The sequence below is a fragment of the Festucalex cinctus genome, chromosome 14 (genome assembly GCF_051991245.1).
Source record: "Festucalex cinctus isolate MCC-2025b chromosome 14, RoL_Fcin_1.0, whole genome shotgun sequence".
In the NCBI taxonomy this organism is placed as follows: Eukaryota; Metazoa; Chordata; class Actinopteri; order Syngnathiformes; family Syngnathidae; genus Festucalex; species Festucalex cinctus.
The window spans coordinates 11,630,129-11,653,404 of record NC_135424.1 but is presented as its reverse complement, the minus strand read 5'-3'; the positions used below and the strand labels follow the sequence as shown (position 1 = coordinate 11,653,404).

The 23,276-nt window shown below is 39.2% G+C and overlaps 1 protein-coding gene across 11 annotated transcripts in view; it reads right to left on the bottom strand.

Annotated features, from left to right (window-relative positions):
* Positions 1 to 211: 211 nt before the first annotated feature.
* The window catches only part of adgra1b (adhesion G protein-coupled receptor A1b), a 156,044-nt gene continuing 132,979 nt past the window's right edge, over positions 212 to 23,276 (bottom strand). For 9 of the 11 annotated variants that reach the window (XM_077494791.1, XM_077494794.1, XM_077494793.1 and 6 more), the window contains 4 exons: positions 18,501 to 18,624; positions 9,488 to 9,633; positions 6,785 to 6,880; positions 212 to 5,679 (listed from right to left, as the gene is read on the bottom strand). In XM_077494791.1, coding sequence (XP_077350917.1) covers positions 4,314 to 5,679; positions 6,785 to 6,880; positions 9,488 to 9,633; positions 18,501 to 18,624 — 1,732 coding nt within the window. In that variant the 3' untranslated portion in view covers positions 212 to 4,313. Of the gene's footprint in view, positions 5,680 to 6,784; positions 6,881 to 9,487; positions 9,634 to 18,500; positions 18,625 to 19,129; positions 19,292 to 23,276 lie in introns of those variants that run through there. The other 2 variants (XM_077494792.1, XM_077494802.1) reach the window with 2 other exon arrangements.

Here is a 23,276-nt window from a genome sequence, read left to right as displayed (position 1 = left end):
TATATGTTCTGATGTTTTGAATGTTTTCTGTGGTAATACTTGTAAAATGGTGAGTGTGTGATAATTAACTTAATTCAACCTATAACAAATAATTTTCTCCAAGACCGTGGAATAAATAAACTCCAGTGACTCTACTGAGGGGGCGATTCATGCATCGTGTATGAATTTCACATAAAAATAAAATAAAATAATGGCAATGAGCATCACATGATTGCTTCTCTCCTCATTTCTCAAAAAGTCACATGTTTTAATCTCAGTTATTCCTGTCTGAACAAACATTTCCAGAATAATCACAGAAAAACGGTAAGCAATGTCATTCAGACAGGCGAAATATTAGCATGGGTAGTGCATTTCTATTTCAGGAAAAAGTCTCCCAACACATGGATAATCTGCATACTTATGTTAATGGCAACAAAAATGACAACACTTTAAAAAGCATTAAAAAGACAAAAAGACATTTCTAAACTCAGATACTGAGTATTAAAATTGAGAGGTCAGTATTTCCTTTAGTATTTACTTTATATATACAATTATTGTATTTATAAATATTTTAAATCTGATAAAAAATAATTAGCTAGGAACCATTTTTATTCACACAGACAATAGTGCACATAATGAAGAAAGACATGATGTGCATGCCAAGGTGGTTTTTGTGAGAACAGGGTTTGCGGTCTATATGCAGATATGCCCATTTATTTATTTATTTTTACATTTTCTGATGAAAATCACCACTGGTCAACACCAAGATACAGTTTCAGTTGGGACATAGCCTCATCTGCCTTCTCTTTCATTTTACTAATCATTCATGACAAATGATAAAACATAAACATTTGAAATTCCAAACTGGATTCTTTGGACAAAATCTGTAACTAATATGTGAATAAGGCTTTGACGGAAATGATGTATGATGAACTGCAGCAGTCTTTTTGGGTCAAAGGCAAATCATAGGTGGACAATGTTCGAGAAGCAATTGATGGATGCATAAAACAGATTCATGTTTGATTTGGGATTTCATAATGAAAATGAATGACAAGAAAAAAAGGGAGGACTAATGCAGTATCTCAATAATGTGTGTTGTGATGAGACTTCAGTCACAATGTTGAATTGTGAATTAATTTGACTTTAAGGCGGGCTCTGATTTGGACAGCCTGAAATTGGTGGCAGAAAGGAGAATGCTGAACCAGCTTCCGTCCACAATGAACAATCCACAGCATCCACTGCACAGCTCCGTCTCCATGCAGAGCAGCAGCTCTAGTGACACTTCCCTGCATCCCCAAAAGACTGAGGAAATCCTTCCTCCTCATGTCGTGCAGCTTTTGAATTCCACCTTGGGAGAGAAACACTTATTTCACATTACCTCAAAATCTTGTGAACAGATCACTGAACTGCACTGAAATTTTTGACTTAGTTTCTGTATATGTTCAAAGAAAAGAAGAGGAAAAAAAAAAAAGACTTGCTTAGATTTAATATTTGTCATATTTTAAAGATTTTTGTATACTGTTTAATAACTAAAATTTAACATTAACTATTTTGAAATATATCTTTAACTCATTCACTCCCAGCCATTTTCGCTCCCGGCTGTTTTACTGGATTTTGGCCCACAGAATATTGTGTTCTATTGCTATAAAAACATAGAACCTACCAAAAGAAAGATTACCATCTATTTTTTTTCATCAGGAATAAAAGTATATTTCTATCTGTTTCAGTTTTGCAGAATTAGTATTAGAATATAGCTAAGTTTCATCACAATTCTGTTTAAAACAGTGGGGAAAAGTGTTTTTTTGCAACAAGGCCCTGGTTGATCTCTTATACTCTGCTGCCACCTTCTGGCCGTTTTTGTAATAAATACCATTGCTTCAAGCTTTTTCTTCAGTTCAGAGGCTGCATCAAAGCTTTCTGTATGCTCTAGCATAAAATAAAAAACAAAACAAAACGTGTAAATACGTCTTTGGGAGCAAATGAGTTAAATATCATTAAGTAATTTACAATGCGTGCTATGCCTTGTGTTATATTGTTTCCATTGTAGTGACAACTGGAACAGAATACAGTGGTGCCTTGAAATAGAAGTGACCTGGCTTAGAAGTTTTTTGAGATACAAGCCCTTGTTCGGCCAGTTTTTTGCATTGACTTATGAGCAAAAATAAAAACAAATACGAGCACTGTATCGTGGAAGTGAAACTCAATTCACTTAACAAGCAAAAATTTTGACTTTGATTTTCACTGTCAAACTAAACATAAAAAAAGACAATCACACATTATGTTATGATGCGGAGGGTCGAGGACCCAGGTGCAGGGAAACAGGGCGAGGAGGTAAAAAAGTAAATTAAACAAAACAAGGAGGTAAACAAGGATCTGGCTGAAAAAAACAACATCCAAAAAACAAGCAAGGCAAAAGGTGAGGGAATTTCAGGGAAAAAACGGGCAGCATGACGGGAGGAAAACAACAATGAATCAACACAGACAGAGAGGAAACAAGAGACTAAATACACACACTTATTGACACAGCTGGGCAAGACACAGGTGGCAGAGGGTTCTGATAGGTTGACACACGAGGTCAGGGAAACACAGGTGGGCAGGACAATGCTTGACGAGACAATGGGAGACACACAAGGAAAGCAGAACATAACAGATCATAACAGAAACTTGAAGGAACATGATGACAAACTCAAACAAAACCCACTCAAAACTAGAACCCTGAACAAAATAAAAAAATAAAAAACAAACTAAAACCCAACCCAAACCATGACACATTATGTATTTTTAACCACCGCTACATAAATTTACCTTAAAGCAAAATTTCAGAACGTTTTTGTTGATTATGGCGGCGCCATATGGACATACGCGGTATAGTGTTTTGCCTGTCCTTTTATCCGGGTAGCATCACTTTTCGTTTCTTTGGTTGTTTTGCAGCTTTTGCCATGACAGCAGTTAATTGCACAGACGTTCAAATGGACTTCTGTCTTGTTAACAAACTGGAAAAGGAGGAAGTGACATATGCTGTAAGCACATTTGTAATTTTTGATGTGGCAGAGTTCCTGCCACCCTCAAAGTTGCTTAGTGCCAGTAAAAATGATACAGACCCCATCAGACCATGACAAAGGTACCATTCGACTAGTTGTGAGTCAGTAGAATTCTAAAAATATTTTATGAAGGTTGAAAAGTTCCTTAGTGTTGCTTTAATGCATGCTAGCCATAAACAGGCTAACACATAGCATTTTAGATAACAATATTCTTTATCCTCAGCAGAGAACAACTGATGTTACTGACCTACTGAGGAGTATATTCGTGAATATGTATTACACTGCTCCCAGGTGGCCAAGACATGCACTACAGAACAAGCAACAATTAAATGAAGCAAAAAATGGGGTAAAAAAAAACGTTAATTTTCTTTACATTCTATTTAATTATGTCATTAATGACTTTTTTTCTTTTTTTTTTTAAATAAAATACTATATTATAGAGTGCATTCTTGGGGGGGAGGAGATTGAAATGGATTCAACTACCGGTAAGTGTTTTAAGTTCCAAGCGTTGTCATGGGACAAATTAAACTCATTTCAAGGCACCACTGTATTTGCTTTGTGGATGAATAAAGTATCTTTTCTATCAGTCTGGAAACAGGTGGGTGATTAATTAGTCAGCTTCACATGTTGTTGAACATTTCTCTCCAGAAAAATAAATAAATAAAAAATAATTGTGACAACACCATACACGACACACAATCAATACCACCCAGAAAAACATGTTTGATTTCAATTTTTTTTTTCTCATGTCTTGGATGAATATCACTTAAATGCCAAGCAACATTATCTTTGCATGTTATTTAGAAAATGTCTTGTACATATTCACAGCTGTTGGACGGAATGGCAACTCGTTAAATCTAAAATTGCTGGTTTAGTTGTCTAAAACATGAATGCTATGAGTTCTTGAAAGTTTTGGTTAATTTTTATCAGTTGGTGGATTCAGACTCAAAGGGTAAAAAATAAAATAAATCTTGCAGCTTGTTGCCTTTGAGCACTAACACACCAATCCATACATACAGTCATTCAATATCTTGTATACATAAAGATATCTGTAGTGAGAAGGAAGAGTGGACATATCTTCTGTTCACATTTATCTTCTGACATGTTCATATATTTATCTTGACGGAATAGTTTAGTGAATGGGTGTTCTCCGAGGAAAACGTTATAGCAGATTTCTGTCCAGTAAAAGATCACACATACAAATATGAGGACATGATCCCACACTGATTGAGATGTTTAAAAGGTTTTTATATACTCAAGTTTTTTCTTCGCATGGCGGCGATCCATCTCAGACTACACAGTCGTTTCATTCTTCCAGGGTCCAGTGCGTATATTCCCTGTACTGTCCGAGCTGTATAGAAGCCCCTCGTGCAAGCCCCCTTTTAGAATCCCATTCTGATTGGGTGGATTCTGCGGGTAAGATTGTCTGCGCGGGGCGTGCATTTCCAAATGCTGATGCGTGACTGGCTCCTCCTCCGCCACTTTGCTGCAACCGCACAGGAACACGCCCGCGTCGGCCGCCTCCGCCGGGCACAGGGAAGGGAAAATGTCCGCCTTGGCGCAGCACATATGCCGATGGCAGGGGTTATGACACGGCAGGGCCTCGTGTGCAGCCGTGTGGCACGTATGATGGAGGCCCTCGTGGACCTGATGCGGGCAAGTGTGGACGTGACGCTCGTGGGTGCTGTGCGGGCTGTCAGTGTGTGAGCTGTGCACGCTGCCCCCATCAACATTGGAGGGGATGTGATAGGCGTATTCCCTCTCGCTGCCGCCAGTGGCGGACCGCCGGCTGAAATGGCGGCCTTTAGTCCTGCTGCTCTTCAAACAGGGGTGCAACTGGATACCCGGCCGGTAACCCTCGGGGTCGGCGTGGAGCAGCACGTGTGTGGCGGTGGGCTCCTCTTCCATCAGCTGCTGGCTATGCAAGGCAGCGCAACACGGAGTCACGGGTGTCAGACATGTCACGTGATTCTGTGACGACGGAAGGGCGGCGTGTTTACAGTGACTGCAGCTTATCACGGCTTTGCACGGGGAATCGCGGTGGCAGTGACCGTGGACGTGCAAAGGCGTATCTCCGTTTACGTTGACTTTTGGCGGCGCTTGGCCCGTCCCGCGTTCGCCGGGGCAGCTGTCGGCTCGCCCGCCGGGACAGCAGGAACACCAGCAGTGCCAGACGTCGTCCCGTTTGGCGCAGTGATGGATGAGGATGAAGAGGCCGAGCGTGACAGAGAAGGCACCGTACAGGCAACTGAAAATCATGTCCAAGAAATGACCCTGCGACACAGCCAGCGCCCCGAAAGTCCACGTGGCCAGGAAGAGGAAAAGTGTGAAGGCCGCTGCGCGTAATTGGGCCTTGAAGGAGTGCTCGTTGGCCAGCAGGGCGGGATTAACCGGGACGCCCGGGCAACCGGCGGGGCAGTGGCTCCCCGTCGGTTGCGCCGGCAAGGCGCCAGGCTCGGCCGCCTGCTGGCAATGAGCCGGCGCGTCGACGGAGGCCAACCTTTGTTGCTCTTCCGTCAGCCGCTTCAGCTCGTACTTCTTCTCGGGGTGGCGCCGCAGTTGAATGAAGGTGCAGAGGAAGTAGATGCATGTCACCAGGACGATGAGGGCCACGGGGCCGAAGAAAGCCCCCAGACTTGGCTCCCAGGCCATCCAACAGCTGCAGCAAACATGAAAGACAATAATGCTAACAGCTAGTGGTCAAAATAAGATTTTCTTCCTCTCCCCTAAATAATTAAAATTTCCTTTATACTGACATGCAACATGCCCTGCTCGATGATAAGTACAATCACAATAATATGCAATATGTACTGTATGTATGTCTCAGAAAATTAGAATATTGTGATAAAGTCCATTATTTTCTGTAATGCAATTAAATAAGCAAAAATGCCATACATTCTGAATTCATTACAAATCAACTGAAATATTGCAAGCCTTTTATTGTTTTAATAATGCTGATTATGGCATTTTCATCCAAATATCCTATCTCAAAATATTAGAATATTTCCTAAAAAAAGGCTTGCAATATCTCAGTTGATTTGTAACGAATCCAGAATGTATGGTATTTTTGCTTATTTAATTGATTGCATTACAGAAAATAATGGACTTTATCACAATATTCTAATTTTCTGAGATAGTCCTGTATTTAGTTTACAATTCAAATGAAAACTATTGATTAATATACCGTTTACTAGACTTTACACGATCCAGATTTTTCAGCCGATAACCGATCAACAAGTTCGAAAAAAAAATAAATCAAGTGGTCATGTTAAAATAAAGGCCTTTTATTCGCATAGACTTTGAATGCCTCAGTTTCCTGTTTTTTGAAGTGTTTTGCTGATCCCTGCACTGAAGAGACATTTTTTGAAAACAATCCAACATGCTCCTGCATGCTCTGATTGCTTGAACTTTAGACTTACTCTACAGTCGTCCGGCCCATGAATAGCAAAAACCTATGTATAATTGGCACCAATTGAAATGCATGGGAACAAAATAAACACCCCAAATTCTCCCAAAGAAAAACCCACTTATAAACATAAAATATAAAATGTAGTATAATATAAATGTAGTATCTTATTTCGTGGACTAAAGTCGATCACTGGTTTATTGTGCGAAATACCGTCCGATCTAGATCCACCTGGTCTGATCGGTATAAAGTCTAGTATTTACTATACACCGATCTGATCAGCCAGTATTTATTTACATTTCCAAACTATTCAACCCCACACTTTGCATTCAACTCAAATTCAGATATGCGAACTTACTATGGTGCTTGCTCCCCGCTGCCGTAGTTGTCAAAGTTGACAGCTGCGGTGACCCCACAAATGATGAGGGGCACTCCACCACTGACTAAATAAAATCTGTAAGAGATTATTAAAAAAAAAAAAAAAGTTTTGTATTATTATTATTATTATTTGAATGAATACAATCATAAAATGCATTTGAAAATGTTGGCCTTATAACCATTAATCAAAGTTAAAACAGAGAAATAAATTTGCTGTGATTACATCCAAACTTCATCCGTCCCCTCTCTCGCTCACTCTCTCTCTCTCTCTCTAGTTAAGTTTTTTTTTTTTTTGCACTTGAGTCTTCAGTGGCACTCGAATATTTCCTCTGACTCTGAAGTCCAAGCCCTTACAGTTTGAGATACATTTAATACTACTCTGCCTAATGTTATGTAGAAGCAAACCAACATAGCATTTTACCATCATTTTATGCAAATAAGAAAAGCAACACTTTGTTTTGATTCACTTCCATTGCTAATCTTTCATTTCACCACTTCCCTTTAGAATTACACCTTCCCGTGAAATTAATGTTACACTTCCTCAGGGTGAAATTGAGGCCATGGATGCGAAGATGGTATCACATTTATATCTGTTACCTTCAGGCAAAGTTCTCCACACAATATGCTAGCACGTGTTTAATTATCTGTCATCTGCTGCCTGATAAGGAAAGATTTTAATTGTAAAACCCGACTGCCATTGATGCATGTATCACAGCAAGTAAACATCGAGGGCTAAAAATTGTGTGCAGAAACAAAGCTAATCCCCAGCATCACCCTCTCCACTGTGTCCTTGTGCTTTCCCTTTGCCCTGTCGTCCACTTTCCTACATAACACTATGCTATTTCCTCTTCCATCCTCTCCAATCTCCACCTCTGTCACCGGTGTAACCTTTACAGCACTCCATCTTCCTCCATTCTCCTCCCTTTCACAATATGTCCCTCGTCACACAGCAGGCGTCGCGAAAATTCAATTATAATCAAGGTGCTTGTCTGGGTCGTTGGTACTTTGATTGGGGAGGTTGGGTGATTCTGAGGAGGGAAATAGGGAACATGGTTGGAGATGGTAGTGGTTGGCATTACCAGCCTGTCACTGCTTCTGAGTGGAACAATTCCCTCCGGAGCGCCCATCCCCCAACAACAGAAAGCCATTTACCCTCCTGTCAAGCAGGATACGTGTAAATGAGAATACAATGTTAAAGCGCCTGACTTCTTTAACATGGCTTACATATGTTAATGTTGTTATGCAAAATGATTGCATACCCAAATGAAAAACAACAACAACAAAACCTTTCAATACAAGAGAAACGGTAATATTTGAGTGAGACAACAATAATCTAATCTGAGTAAAATATGTTCTGAAACATGACAAACCGTACTAATAATAACAACAATAATATTCACCAAATACAAATGACCTAAAAAATTGGCGAGGTATTAAACAACATAAGGTGGAGCAGATTTCTGCCAAAATTGGCTACAATTGTTTTCTTGATTTACCATCAGATGCTGTCAAGATTGGAGGGACAGGGAGGTAGATCAGCAGAAATAGGTTTGATAATGGACATGGGGGGAGCCGGTGATTGGAGAATAGGGGGGGAGGAGAAATTGATTTGTCTCCCGCCGCTAAGTCTTATTGCATGAGCATGTCTGACAGGGACCATTACAGTCAATCACCACGGATCAACATGGATGCAGTGCTGCATGATCCAATCGCTTGCCTCTGGACAAATGATCTCATTCACAAGCAGCGCATGATGGTAGCGACTGCAGAAAGTTACGGATTTATATGCCGAATCATGAAGGTATCGGCGGATTTGCTTTGTTAGAAAAAGGCTGTTTAGAGGTAGTGAATGCCCTGCTTTTTTGTGTCCCTTCATAGGATCTGCCATTATTCAGTCTTTTAATGTTTTTTTATATCAGGTTATAGGTGTGGTTGAGGACCCAAATGCAGGGAAGCAGGGCGAGGAGGCGAAGAATGAGGTCAAAAAGAAGTTTAAGAGAAGTTTTAGAGGCAAAAATGAGCTACAAACTAAGAAACAAAAACAACAAAATCCAAAAGGGGAAACCGAGACAAGACGTGGAACAAAACCGGCAGCATGGCATGAGGAAAAAGGACAATGAATCGACACAGACAGAGGGGAAACAAGAGACTAAATACGCACTAATTGACACAACAAGACACAGCTGGGCAAGACACATGTGGCAGAAGGTTCTGATAGGTTGACACACAAGGAGGTCAGGCAAACACAGGTGGGCAGGACAATGCTTGACGAGACAATGGGAGACACAAGAAAAGCGGAACATAATAGATCATAAAAAACTTAAAGGAACATGATGAAAAATTCAAACAAATCTCACTCAAAACTAGAATCCTGACAAAAGCAAACCAAAAAAACAACAAAAAAAACAATAAAAAAACAAAAAAATAAAAACAACCACCCAAACCATGACAAACCCTTTTTTGACTTTATCACTGCCTTGCGTTGCTTCGCTGCATCTTTCCTTCAGATTTCTACATTGCACAACCCGAGGGACATTGAAACTGGGAGGCACAGCTATAATTCACTGCAGTGAAGAAAATGCAAGAAAAACAAAATAGTAGGAGAGAAGCATACAAGGACACACATGCACAGACCAACACCAAGCAGTCAAAGTTCAAGAGAACTGCACAGAAATCTACGTACCTCAACAGTGGCTGTTTAGGCGGCCTCGGCGGGTCACCATCTTGGCTCTGCAGAGGCTTCTTAGTCACCTGCTTATAAATGTTCCTGGCTGTCACCCCAAGCCACAGCATGGTCGCTAAAGACGAGTAGTGCAGCACAATCCCCACCTGAAATGGTAAAAGATGGAAAATCGCTACAATTACCGTCTCGACTTGTCTGAACATTTGCTTGTACATTCTGTACAACATTTGTCAGGGATAAAAGTTAGTGCGTTTAACACATAAAATTCAAAGAAGAAAAATGAAGGAAGAGCAGCTCTCATAAATATCAATGTCATGCCAAGGGTGTCTCTTTGACTGCTTTCCTTCCAGACCTTAACGTTCTGTATCCTTCGCTAAAGAGACTATCGAGCACAACAGAGTAAAAGGTTGAATAAGTGCAAGGTTGTTGATAGCATTTTGGTGCAGTTTTATATTTGGATACTGAGCAGCTCCTTATCAGTTATGCTAGAGGACATCAAGGGTGCAGCCAGAATAACAAATTAGAATATAAATGATAGTCACGTTGGCAACTATCTTCTGAAAATTATGCACTCTAATGCATACCTGCACTTTCTTTCTTGTTTGAATATTCATAAATCACATTTGAATGGGAGAATTGATCAAACTTTGTCAAGAGGCTTTGACAGTTCATCACAATAGATTTAAAAGTGGAGAGGGGACGAAGCATGGCAGGAAAATGTTAAAAGACACAAAGACTTTCTCACCCAATCATATTGCTCTGTAGCAACCTGAGATAATCAATCAAATCCTCTCCTACAGGCCCTGGCAGGGACCAACACTAGTTTGCATGAGTCCCGGCCCTAATTGGATGTGTCCTTGAGAACGTTATGGGGAGCAGAAGACGGCCAGTGTGTCAATCAGTGTGTTGGAGTATGCACACTTCTAAGCTTCATTAGTGCCAAGAAAAGAGAAGTATTTGGGCTTGGGGGTATTTTTAGACCGGTCCAAATAACTGAAGGTAACTTGAATATAATTTTCTGGTTTCTGCCTTATGTATGTTGGCCATCTGGCAGTGAATTTGCAAGATCATCAAACAAAATTCTGACTTCTGTTGAGTTGATGTTTTAAAAGTTTATTTTTACTGATTTAATGGAAGCTAAGGGCCCATGTTATTATTATTATTATAGCAGAAGCTGGAGACTGGCAGTCGATTTATATTTTCCAATCCTATTATACAGTACGCAACAAATGAGTACAGCCTAGGGCTGAACAATTAATCGGATTCAAACCGACATCGCACTGTAGTAAAAGAAAAAGAAAAGACAAAAAATCTGCTTCTTTCGGTCCGTACTATCTATCTATCTATCTATCGATGGATCGATCGATGGATCCATCCATCGATCGATCCATCCAGCCATCCATCCATCCATCCATCCATCCATCCATCCAGCCATCCAGACCCTTTTGCTACATATTGCAGCACGGTGAATAACTGGTTAGCACGTCCACCTCACAGTTCAGAGGTTGCAGGTTTGATTCCAGGGTTCCTGAATGTTATTTTTTTTTTTCCATTAAAAGAAAAATGTTTTACTCTTTTCCAAGTGTAAAATTTACTCTGTTAGACTGTATTATAGATCGTATTTATTTTATTTTTTTACTTCATTAATCCATCTTTTCAGCTGTATTACACTTGATTACTCAATTCGATTACATACGTCACAGACACTTCCATATGCAGAGTAGTGAAGTTGTCAAACCAAGACTGGCGTGTGGAAGGTCAGGGTTTGCCACTTTGAGCACATTTTTTTTTCAATTTCTGAAATAATTTAATCCAATAAATTAACATCCATTTTACTAAATGTGTGTTTTTAAATTAAGTGTTTTTCTATATTAATAAATACATATTTTCAGCTTTCTGTTCACAATGGGAACTCCTGCAAGACTTTCGCCAATAGTTTTCAGACTGGATTCAGGTTTGAATTTCCTGCACTCTGTCTGCAAATGTCATGTCATGTGCACATTGTGTATTTGAAGAAGGGAATGTGCAGTTTCATTTTTTTTGGCCACAGGTGGCAGTAACAATTCAGAATTCTATTTTCTGATTTGATCAGCTTAAACATCCATTTTTTTCAACGTCATTTAACATTATTGATATAATAAAGCATTCCACGTGCATTTGAATATTAGCATTCATGTATTAGCATTCAGCTATTCAGCATTCCGACGCAATTTCTCCTGAAATTGCACTTTGTCTAGTTACAAAAGGTCTCCCTCCTATCGAGAAAATGGCATTATAGTGTTTTACATTGCAAGAGAACACAAGAAGATCAACCAAAGGGGAATTAATGAATCATGAGAAACCAGCAAACTAGTATGATTCAAGTACCTGACACACTGTAGTTTCAATAAATGACAAAATTATCTCGTCTGCCAAACTCTGTGATTTTACTATTGAGATGACTATCTGAGAAGTTGAAGCCAATCTTAGCAGGAAACCTTGAACAAATATTAAATATTGAAGGCAATGACTGGCTCACTGAGCAGCACATTGATCACAAAGTCAACAAAGGATGAGCTGGAAACAGCCAACTGGAATCTAATTAATGTTTTTTTCTACTAAAGAGCACCAGACTGGCAAATGTAGGCTTCCTACTCACACAGTTAGAGGTTTTTAATGACTTGTTTACTGACCTTTTTGACCGCATTTCCTATTGTAGATCTCAGTTCTTGCAGCAATGCAATTTTTATTTTTATTTTTCATCTTTCAGGTAAATTTTGCATTTCAGCTGAGATGACATACAGAAAGGCAAAAATCCATCATATGATAGTAATGTAGTAGTAGTGCTATCATCATTTCCACAACAATAAGCCAAAAATAGTGGAAATTAACAACTCCTCTCATTTATATGTAACTTTTTGAAGCCCATTAGGAAATATTGACTTGTTTTTGAGCAACAAAATATTTAATTGAATAAGTGAATGAATCAATGCACAAGATTGTGTATTTTGTTGAATTGGGTAAAAATATTGGGTAAAAAATACAATTCTGTTATGTTCGGTGAGAGGAGGAACATTGTGGGCTGTAGGTTGACATTAGCCTTAATTTTGTTTGATTGTCGCAAGTACTAAGCAAAAGAGAACAGGCTATTAGTGTATTAGGCTACTGCTTATTTGTTGGCTGACCGATTGGTTAGTTTGTGTGCAAGATTATGCAACACTACTGAAAAATATTTATAAATAATGATACATATTGAATAATATATTTTCTATTTACAGTATTTGGGATACTCTGGTTTAAATGAAATAGTCCACTTTGGAATAAAAAATAAATAAATTACCATCTAGCCATTTGGAACATTTTAAATGATCTATGAATGTAGCAGCATAGCAACAACCACATGCTTTGAGTAATCACGTAATATTAAAATAAAAATAAAACAGCTGTCAGGGCTAAAAAAAAAACAAAAAAAAACAACAACAACGTTATCCTGTTCTTTCTGTTCTTGCATTGTATATGTAGCTTTTAAATTGTTATAGGAGCACAAAGCAGTGTACAACATTTGTCAGAAAGGTTCCAGGACTGGTCTCACAAAAGATATATTTCAAACCCGCACTAAAAAGTCCTCCAGTGTGGGCCATGCTATCGGCCAGCACATCTGCAAAGAAATCATGTAGTACTTGTTTTGTTCAGTGTGTGAGAAGTCAGCTTCGCCATGACAACACACATGCTCACAACAGTTACTACCTGAGAAAAACATTGCAGTGCTGGAGCAACCCCATTCCTCACCTGATCTGGCTCTGTGTGATATATATATATTTTTTTGACCTCTTTCCCACTTTCAAGGAACTCATCAGTTTTGAAAACGTGGAAGATGACAAGATGGCCATGAAGACTGAGCTGCAGAAGATCCCGGAAGAATCATTCCAGCAGTGCATGACAGCGTGGCAGAGAATTCTGGGAAAGCACGTTTGACTCCAGGGGAGTGACTTCAAAGAAGAAACCTTGTAGTTGGGATTTGAAATATATCTTGTGTGACAGCAGTCCTGGAAATTTTATGACACACCTCATATAAGAGCAGTGACAACCTGACCAGAGTAGTAGCAATGTCTGAATGCCAGAATCTGGAATCCATCGAAACTTTGTTCTTAGGCGGTAATTAATGCACAGTATATGTTTTGCAACGTTTTTGATGACAACTAACCATTACACTGGGAATGTCTTACATTTGGAGAACTTTCCCAAATCATGTCAGATGCTGGACTAAATCTTGTTTTCTTCACCAGTCCCATCTGATTTCACGGTAGAAATATAATGATGAAAACCTCTTAATAGAAACTTTAACCAGTCAAATGTAGGTCATATTCATAAAAAAGTTAGCAGATTTTTAATGGCTTATTTAACTTTTATCACACTCAGTGAATCACCCCTAATCCACATTTAGTTGAAGGCTAGCATGGGATATAACAACAAGGAAACTTGAAGTGAAATAATGCTTCAATGCTACAAGGAAATAGAAAAAAAAAATCATTGCTTGTGACTCAATGACATGATTCCTGTTTGAATAACAGAGACACATTGAGATGAAAGGTGTTTTGGTGTGTAATATATATTTCGCCCTGTGGGCTGATTACCTGTCAATCATGGGGTCGAAACACTATGATTTTGTTTTTCACATTTTAAAGCATGTTGTCAGGTGTCTGTAATATGCTTTCATCACACTCATAAATTCAATAATTACGGCAATTTTTTTTTTTCTTCATCATTTTTTTCCCCCCCTCGCTGAAATTTGCTTGATTCAAGGGGGCGGGGCTGTTCCATGTAAATTAGCCACTGCTTTTCTTGTCCTGTCTACTGTGGACCCAGTGCTGAGTACTGCTTTGGTTATCATGACGACGAGAGGAACAGCTAATGCGAACTACAAAGCAGATGTGTGGGGAAATCCGTCACTATGTGCGCAGCCAACCAGATTGCGCCACCGTGCGGCGGTGTTATTTGCGCGTATGTAAATTAGGTAATTTGCATACAAATATGCAAAATATGCCCACCCCAATGCAAATGACTCATTAATATACAGTGTCTAGTTCACTAACACCAGCGCAAATAGCCACACCAAGTTTGTGTGACGCAAATAACGATTTGGAAAGCATGTATTAACCTGACGCAACCTCGATCATTCTCACTTAATGGGAGGGTAGATACTCCAGAGACCTATCAATTTGCATAAGAGCAATTTAAAAAGTTAAATGACCTGTTTTTATTGTATTTTCTATTATTCAATTTTACAACCTATGTGGAATCAAGATTAGTGTACATTTAGATCTACTGCAAATCTGACATCACTATGCTATCACTTACTGAACACCTGCAGCATACACACCAATAGCAACACCATATACAAGCTGGGACAAATATGGAATTCACAACAACAGCCAGTAACAACAATAAAGAAACAGCAAATGCTATTTAATTTGCCCTGGACTGTCTATTCCCAAAATATGCTCACAATCAAGTAACCTCAGCATTATTCCACAGCCTGCCACAAGCCAACATTTCTCTCTTCTCGTGGTTTATGCCCCTCCAAGCTTTTGCTGTCGTTTTGATTTACTAAGGTGTTGTTTGGCTAGACTTGTGTATAAGATCGATCGCCTTATGTTGATGACATCCAGCTTGAGAGGGTATATCCGTACGATCTCGTAAATCTGTACCTCCGCTTACACTGGAGTTACATTGGCAGAGATATACACTGTGTGCACAATTATTAGGCAAGTGAGTATTTTGGCCATATCATCATTTTTATGTATATTTTCATACTCCAAGATGTATACACTTGAATGCTTATTGGATTTCAGCATATTAAGTGATGTGTATTTGTGTAATGAGGCAGGGTGTTGCCTATGGAGATCAAACACCCTATATCAAGCAATGTGTAATTATTAGGCACCTTCGTTTTTCCTCAGGCAATGTGTGGGGTTAAAAAAAAGAGATTAAACTTACTTGGCAAATAAAAAAACATGGTCGGAAGTCTATCAGATGTATGTAGCACTCTTGAAATTGCTAAGATATTGCCGCTTCATCACAGAACCATCAAAAGTTGTTGCAAATAGTCAACAGGGTCGCAAGAAACATGTTGAGAATAAAAGATGGAAATTACTGTAACTGCCAAAGATTTGAGAACAATCAAACGTGGAGCTACCGGGAACCCATTAGCCTCCGGTGTTGTCTTATTCCACAAATGCAACCTGCCCGGAGTGCTGAGAAGTACGTGTTCAGTGATCGTGGATCGTTCCTTTCCCGTACATCTCCTTTCGGAGGGTAATTCAAAACTTGCAAGATCCTGACGGCTAAAAAATGGTCAGCCAAAATACATGCAAACACAATAAAAACTGGACCGAGTGCGCTGTGACAATGACCAGACAATGCCCGCTGGAGTTATGTGGGGGATGAATTAATACTACCGTCGAAGCCTGTCATATCACTAAGATTGATTCTCAAACTGAAATATTCATACATCTGATACGTCAGGCATTTGAGGTACTGTATTATCGTGTATTGTAATTAAAGGAATTGCTTAGGATTGCGAACAAACAATTGAGTGAAGGCAGATGGAACCGAAAGCAGTGTTCATCAATATCATAGCGACTCCATACTGTGCAGTTAGTGCAGGTGTTGCCCCCCCCCCCCTCTGAGATGAGCTATGAGAGGAGGGTTCTCTGTTGCCGTTGATGTTTCATCATCACCAAATTCCCACCAGTGATCAGTTATAAAGGCACCGTGAAGACTTATTAATGCACTTAGACAATGACAGATTCCAACAGGGTGGTTTAAGAACTGATGTGTCAGTTAATACCAGGTGTTAGAATGCATCTCTTTAGTGTAACTCCACTGCTTGGGTTAAGATTAATCTGTTATTTTATTTCTCATTACACCCATTGCTGAAAGGAACTGTACTTATAGTACATTACACAATTTGGGAGCAACTGAAAGCAAGGCTTTATCTACCACCTTTTGTGTTTAATCTTGTGTGAGAGACAGTAAGTAAAAGCTGGAAAGCAGACCACAGTGAGCTAAAAGGACAATAAAATGACTGCCGATCCACCAAGTATTATCGACTGACCAATTGAGGGGCTCTGTATTTTCCACCTAATTTTTTAGATGACAACAAAAGCAACCTGGCGGAAAGCAATCACTGACGCTGAACATTTCTAAAGACATGGTATTCATTTTAATGTTGCAAAAGCGTAACAGTTATTGTTTCACCATTGACTGTAAATGGACCAGAACCATTGTCCTGTCAAAATACTCAAAGTGCATTAGTGTTGCTTCATTCACTCAAAGTGATGACAAGGCAGTTGTGGGGTGTTAGTGGCGCTCCTTCTGTTCTCCACAGGTATGACATTTGTCTATAGTCATCTGTAAAATGGTAAATTGTACATGGAGAAAAGTATTGGGACATTTATCCATTACAAGTCGGGGAGTCAGGCAATTAAAATTTGTATTCAATATTAATCGTATGACTTCAATAGTTAACTCGCGCTTAATCGCACATTTATATCTGTTCTAAATATACAATCAAATAAATGTACAACTAAATATTATTCCCCAAGTTTTGATATGATTAACATCCAACCATTTTCTTGACCGCTTACTCCTCACAAAGGTTGCGGGGGGGTGATGGAGCCTATCCCAGCTGGCTTCGGGCAGTAGGCGGGGGACACCCTGAACCGGTTGCCAGCCAATCGCAGGGCGCACAGAGACAAACAACCATCCACACACATACAAGCACACCTAGGGACAATTCGGAGTGGCCAATTAACCTGCCAAGCATGTCTTTGGAATGTGGGAGGAGACCGGAGTACCCGGAGAAGAGCCACACAGGCACGGGGAGAACATGCAAACTCCACCCAGGAAGGCCGAAGCCTGGACTCAAACTTGCGTCCTCAGTACTGGGAGGAGGACGTGCTAACCAGTCAGCCACCGTGGCGTCCATGCTTAACATAAAAGTGGCAAAAATACTCAAGATAAATATGGCTGCATTTTTAAGTCATTGATTCAATAATTTCATAATCATAAAATTGAGTTAAAATGAAAAAGATGTAGTGCACTGTAAAAAAAAACCTTGTGTGATATTGATTTGCGTTGAGGCCGTTCTTCTGCCACTAGGTGGCATAATTGCATTTGTGAGACATTTGGTGATAGCTCAGTGCATTTGTCTTTTCCTATTAAGCGCTATCTAATCTTTAACATGGAGTAACTTGTGAAATTATGCACATTTCTAAAATTGTAAAATACAACTTGACCCCAGTCTCCACAATTATATGCATTATTATTAAATTCATTATGCTAAATTTTGACGTGGACGTTTCCCTACACCTGAAAAAAGTTTTTTTTTTCCAGTTGTACATGATTAAAATATGGTAAACTGTTGCACGTTTCCTGTCGTTTCCTCGACAGTAATCAAATAAAATATGTTTGTTTAATAGATTTTAATAACATCTGATGTATATGCTAGAATTCCGTGAAATCAAAGGATTTTTTGTTTACAGCGTATCTGTGGGAGAAAGGCTTCTTCACTCTCTTCACTTGTGTTCCTTTTCAGAAAGGAAGCATCAACATTTTGGAGAATTTTTACTTGTAGCTGCATACACAGCCTGTTTAAATGTTGAAAATTATTCATCATTATTAAGGTCACTCAGTTGGTTTATATTCTTAGAAAAAGTTTGAGAACCACTGTTTAAACTGCATAATAATGTTACAGTATCTTGCATTCATTACAATAATATTAAAAATATTTTTTTTAAGAATAAAATCACAGCTTGGTTTATAAAACCACGTACCATATTAAAAATAAATAAATGAACTCACAATTTGCTACAATACATTTAGGAAAGAAGGCTGCATGCTGCTTGTAAACATCATAAAGCAAATGTACTACTCCCATTAAGAATGTGATTTTCTTTTGGTATAAAAGTTGCCCAGTCAGAGACTGCTTTCACTTCTGACACCTCAATAAACACAAACGGATTGCACTTACTGCTTGACATATGATGGGATATTTGATTCGATTGATGCCGCCGGCAAACACAGCGAAGGTCAGAGCCGTATGGAAGCAGAAGTTGAGAAGTATATGCCATCCCTTCCGACTGACGCGGATTGCACTGCCAAGAGAAAGATCAATATATTGAAAATTAGCAAGTCTCAAAGCAAAAATGGAGTAAATTTATCTTACATAACACATCGCTGATTGCCATTGCAACAGCTTCACCAAGATCTCGTCACTATAATGTGTGTACTTTGCTAGAATTCTAGGTTGACTTTTTTTAGTGAAGATTATTTGTTTAACATGTATCCACTCGATTTTTGCTTATAAGGTGAAACAACTTCTTCAAACCTTGATGAACCAGGATTGGAACAAATGACAGTCAAATTGGTTGAAAATAAAAACTTGATATATTGCAGGCTGAGCAGGGAGAAGTGTTTCCTTAAACATGTCACTGGTTGTCAACATTTGTATTTCTCCAAGCCCGGGGCATTGTGAAACTACATTTATTAAGGCTTCCGCCATTGTCCATTGTTGTGAATAAGTCAGCCAAAATAGCAGTAAATCACTCCACCAGCTTATCTGACGTCACATTGCCGCCGCTCGCAATTCAGGTGCCTTACCATAGCGGCAGACGTGCACCTGCCACGCTGACCGGCAACACTCCATTCTGTGTGCCCACCCCCTCACTACATAAAGGATGTGTGGTTCCGTTGACGGTGTGCCCTGCTAAGTGCAGTGTGAAAAAGGATTTACTGTCATTACTGTCAAGAGCAGTGTACTCTGAGCTGCTGTTTGGCGCAAAGGCTTCACAGGTTTAAGTATTATGTAAGAATGTGTTTTCTGTAAAGTAGTAGGTGTAGAACTGCAATACATCATATACATCATACACATCATTTTGTGATGGAGTTTGAATGTTTTTGTGATAAAGAGATCTAAACCAGTGAAAAACTACACTGCAATAGCAACTATATTGTATTGAAGAATCTGACTTTGGTAGTATATTTAAAGGGACAGTAACGTGAAAAATCAACTTTTTGGCGCTTTTAGCCATGTTAAAAAGCTAATTCCTCACCAAAAACATCACCAAAGTGGTGTTTTCCTCCATACGCCCCTCTATGAGAAATTCTAGGTCATTCTGCTCTCGAAGCACCAGCCCCTCCCAACCTGGCAAAACCAGCGCGTGCTCACTTTATGACATCATAAATGCGGACCATCTCAAGTGAATGGGAACACACCACCAGCCAGTGTTGTGCACTTGCGATGTTTTTTTAAAACCACAAACAAATCCATCCACAAGTACGTTTCAAATTGTAAATATAGTTCAGCGTTGTTGTAAAACAACACTGTAATTTTATGACTTTGGCGAAGACCGGCGGGCGCCTTTGCCTCTTCTCGCTTAAAACAAATAAATGGGCGTGTACTACGGCATTGCCAATCAGATGACAGGTGACGTCACGACCCCGCTAGTCCCCCGATGACCGGTGCTGCAGAACCACTGCCGAAAGGGTTCTAAACTCAACTCAACTCAACTCAACTCAACTCAACTCAACTTTATTTATAAAGCGCTTTAAGAACAGGCATTGCTGTATACAAAGTGCTGTACATAAACATACATAAACAGCAGCCGGCTCGGACGAGAGGGGCGCTGGGAGAAGCGGGTTTTTACTGAACCAGGAGTTTTACTTCCACGTGAGAAAAATAGCCAGCAAAATACCGAATATTTCCTAAAATAATACATTGCCTGTTTTTAAAGCGCTTTATAAATAAAGTTGAGTTGAGCTGAGCTGTTTTAAAGTGAAGGACATGAGGGAAAGAACATCCCAACGTGTCACAACACAGAGTGGTGCTGTATGTGCACACAGGATTGTTTCTGGTTCACATGATCAATTGAAGCTTCTTATAAAACTATGTACTTATATTTGCTTTGAGGTCAAGGTTAAACAACCAAGGGGAAATCACTTCACCCACTTCAGCATCCAGCTGTTACAGAATAGTCCGAATAGTTCAAACAACAGCAACATACAACTTGACACACTTAAACAACATTCCTATGTGAACTATGTTGAATTCATAGTAGTCAGTGTCACAATATAAGCTATCATATAACCTGGAAATTGTCACGGTCCAAAATGGTGATCCAGTCGCACTTGGAGCCAACTCTAGATGAAGCATTGGCAACAGTGAGCTATGGTGGGTGTCTGGGGCCAGGCTTCACAGCCTTTGCCACAGTCCAGGTATTGAACTGCATCCAGCAAAGAGGCCATAAATCAAGCTGGCTGCTGGCCTTCGTGGAAGGAGGTTTTCATAGGCTCTGCACTGGGTTTTCATTGGGTCAAATACATTAACCTGCAACCCTGCACAAACCCTTCCCCCAGAGTCAGGGATGAATTAAGCTGTCTTCTTGTAGCATGTTTTGAGCCTAAAACTGAATTTTACTGAAAGAAAAAGTTACTGCAGTCAAAAATTGTGGATCATTATTCAGGTAGCAGCCCACTAATCCGTACTTTAATCTCTGACTGCCAAAAACGTTTAATCACGATAAATAAAATCACAATGTATGCTGCCATAAACGTTAAATGACGTCAACTACGTTTTTTTTTTTTTTTTTTTTTTTTTTTTTTTTAATCAATGGGCAGTGCAACATCTAAGTGCAGAGCTGCCTGGTCAATGGGTTGTGGAATCAAAAACACTCACTGACTATGGCCACCAGATGGCAGCATTGCATCTCTTCAATGGGCTGCCCGTGTATCAAATTACAATGAAAGATGAGGAAATCTGATGAAATAGAACACTTTCAAGGATGACGTGAAAGATAATGTTTTGATAACGTGTGGCAGTAAAAGAGTTAATTAGCCACAATCTGAATGACTTGCTTAAAGTCTTATTTTTTAGCATAGCTCACAGAAAGCAAACAGGAAAAAAAAACAATACAAAAAAACTTGGTTGTGCCAACTATTGAAGGGACGTGTGGGCAGGCACTCAAGAGACATAAATGTGTGTATTCCATTAATTAAATAGTCACATTTTGATAATATACCCCATTTGAAACACTGCACGATCTCAATTATGCGTCCAAGCCTTTAGTTCAAAACACAATCTTCTGGCGGAGTTCAGCCTATTGTGTGTCTCTCACTCCAACAACACATCGAAAATGGGACAAAGCTTTATAGTCTTTCTGGCTCCAACCTTTTGGAATAGTCTTCCCCAACTGATTACATGTGCTGATTCAATGGATGCCTGAAAATACAACTTCTCGAAAGAAATGTACTGTCTTACAAATGTTTCACATGAAGTTTTCTGATAGTCAGTGTTTGCTTTGTAAACACTGCCTGAAGGAAAAGTAATTTAATATCTTAAAAACATTTGAAAATGTGTAAATACACCTTCAAATGAGAACCTAAGGTACAAACAAACCTGTTTAATATTACAGACAGAGAAACACTCAGAAACACTATGGCTATATAGACATTTCAATTGGTTAGCACACGGGCACATTTAGTCCCATTTTAGTAGTGCTCAGTGCCCCTAAATTTCCTAATAGCACTTGTAAAAACAGCTAGTTATAGTTGCAGTTATAAAGCATTATATGATTATTTTCTTACATCGTGTTTTGGCAACTGCAAAATTAGGGCTCACAAACTGTTGATATTCCATGTTGCAGACCACACTGCAATAGCTGCTGCGCTGTCACGTAGCTGTAGCTGCCTCCAACAGCTTTGTTGGCAGTACAGTCACTCATTATCACAGTGGTCGTTTTATAACACCGGAATTTGGATATGAAACACACATTAACAGATTTATTTCTAACCCAAACTGTGCTTGCTAAAAAATGCTGGCGTGTTTGTTAGTGATTATTAGTTTTGCACCTCATGAACTTTGGTTGTGAAGGGGTGGGGGAATAACAGGGGTGGGGGGGGGATTGGTGTGTTCGGGGTAAAAGGCATTTGCTAAAACACTATAGCTAGCAGAGTCGGTATTAAATAAAATATGTATTGCAATACTTCAGACACTAGCAGACTATGTATTTTGAAAGCAACAATGCAATGTTAACCTAATTAAATAAAGATTTTCTGATCGGAAGTCATATCTATCAATTATAATTATCAATAATGGTTAATTTAGAGGAATTCAAGATTTAAAAGTTATTATAAAACATTTCCCTGTTTTTATTATTACGCTAGAAACACTACCGTTTTAGCCTATAATGAAACAAAAACAATTGTGTCACTGGTTGTGTTGAGAACAACGGATTGAGAACAGAGGGATTAGGGAAATGTTATTAAACATCATCTAAGCCAAATCAGAATAAAAAAATGAAACTGAGCATATACTCTGTGGAACACAAGAATGCACAGTAGTGAGCATCATTTCTATTTAATTCCCTAGATTCATATATATGACACAAAGAAGAAAAAAAAAACATTCAAAGAGAGCGACATTGGCAGCAAAAAAAAAAAAAAAAGTATTACGTAACATAGGAGACAAAAATACAATTATTTAATTACTTCAAAGGGGAGCATGACAGAACACTTGAGAACTGCTGCTTTAATTAACATTTTAGCATAATGTTTAAGTGCATGTGTAATATATGATTGGAGAAAGAACAAATTGCGCAACGCATAATCGACTGAGTCTAGCCTTGAGCAATCCCTCTCGCGTTTTCCCATTTATCACCCTGTTAGTGCTTCACAGACTGACGATCAGCTTGAGTGATACTACACAACTAAAGTGTTACGAAACAGAGATGGTGTTTAGTCCTGAGGAGTG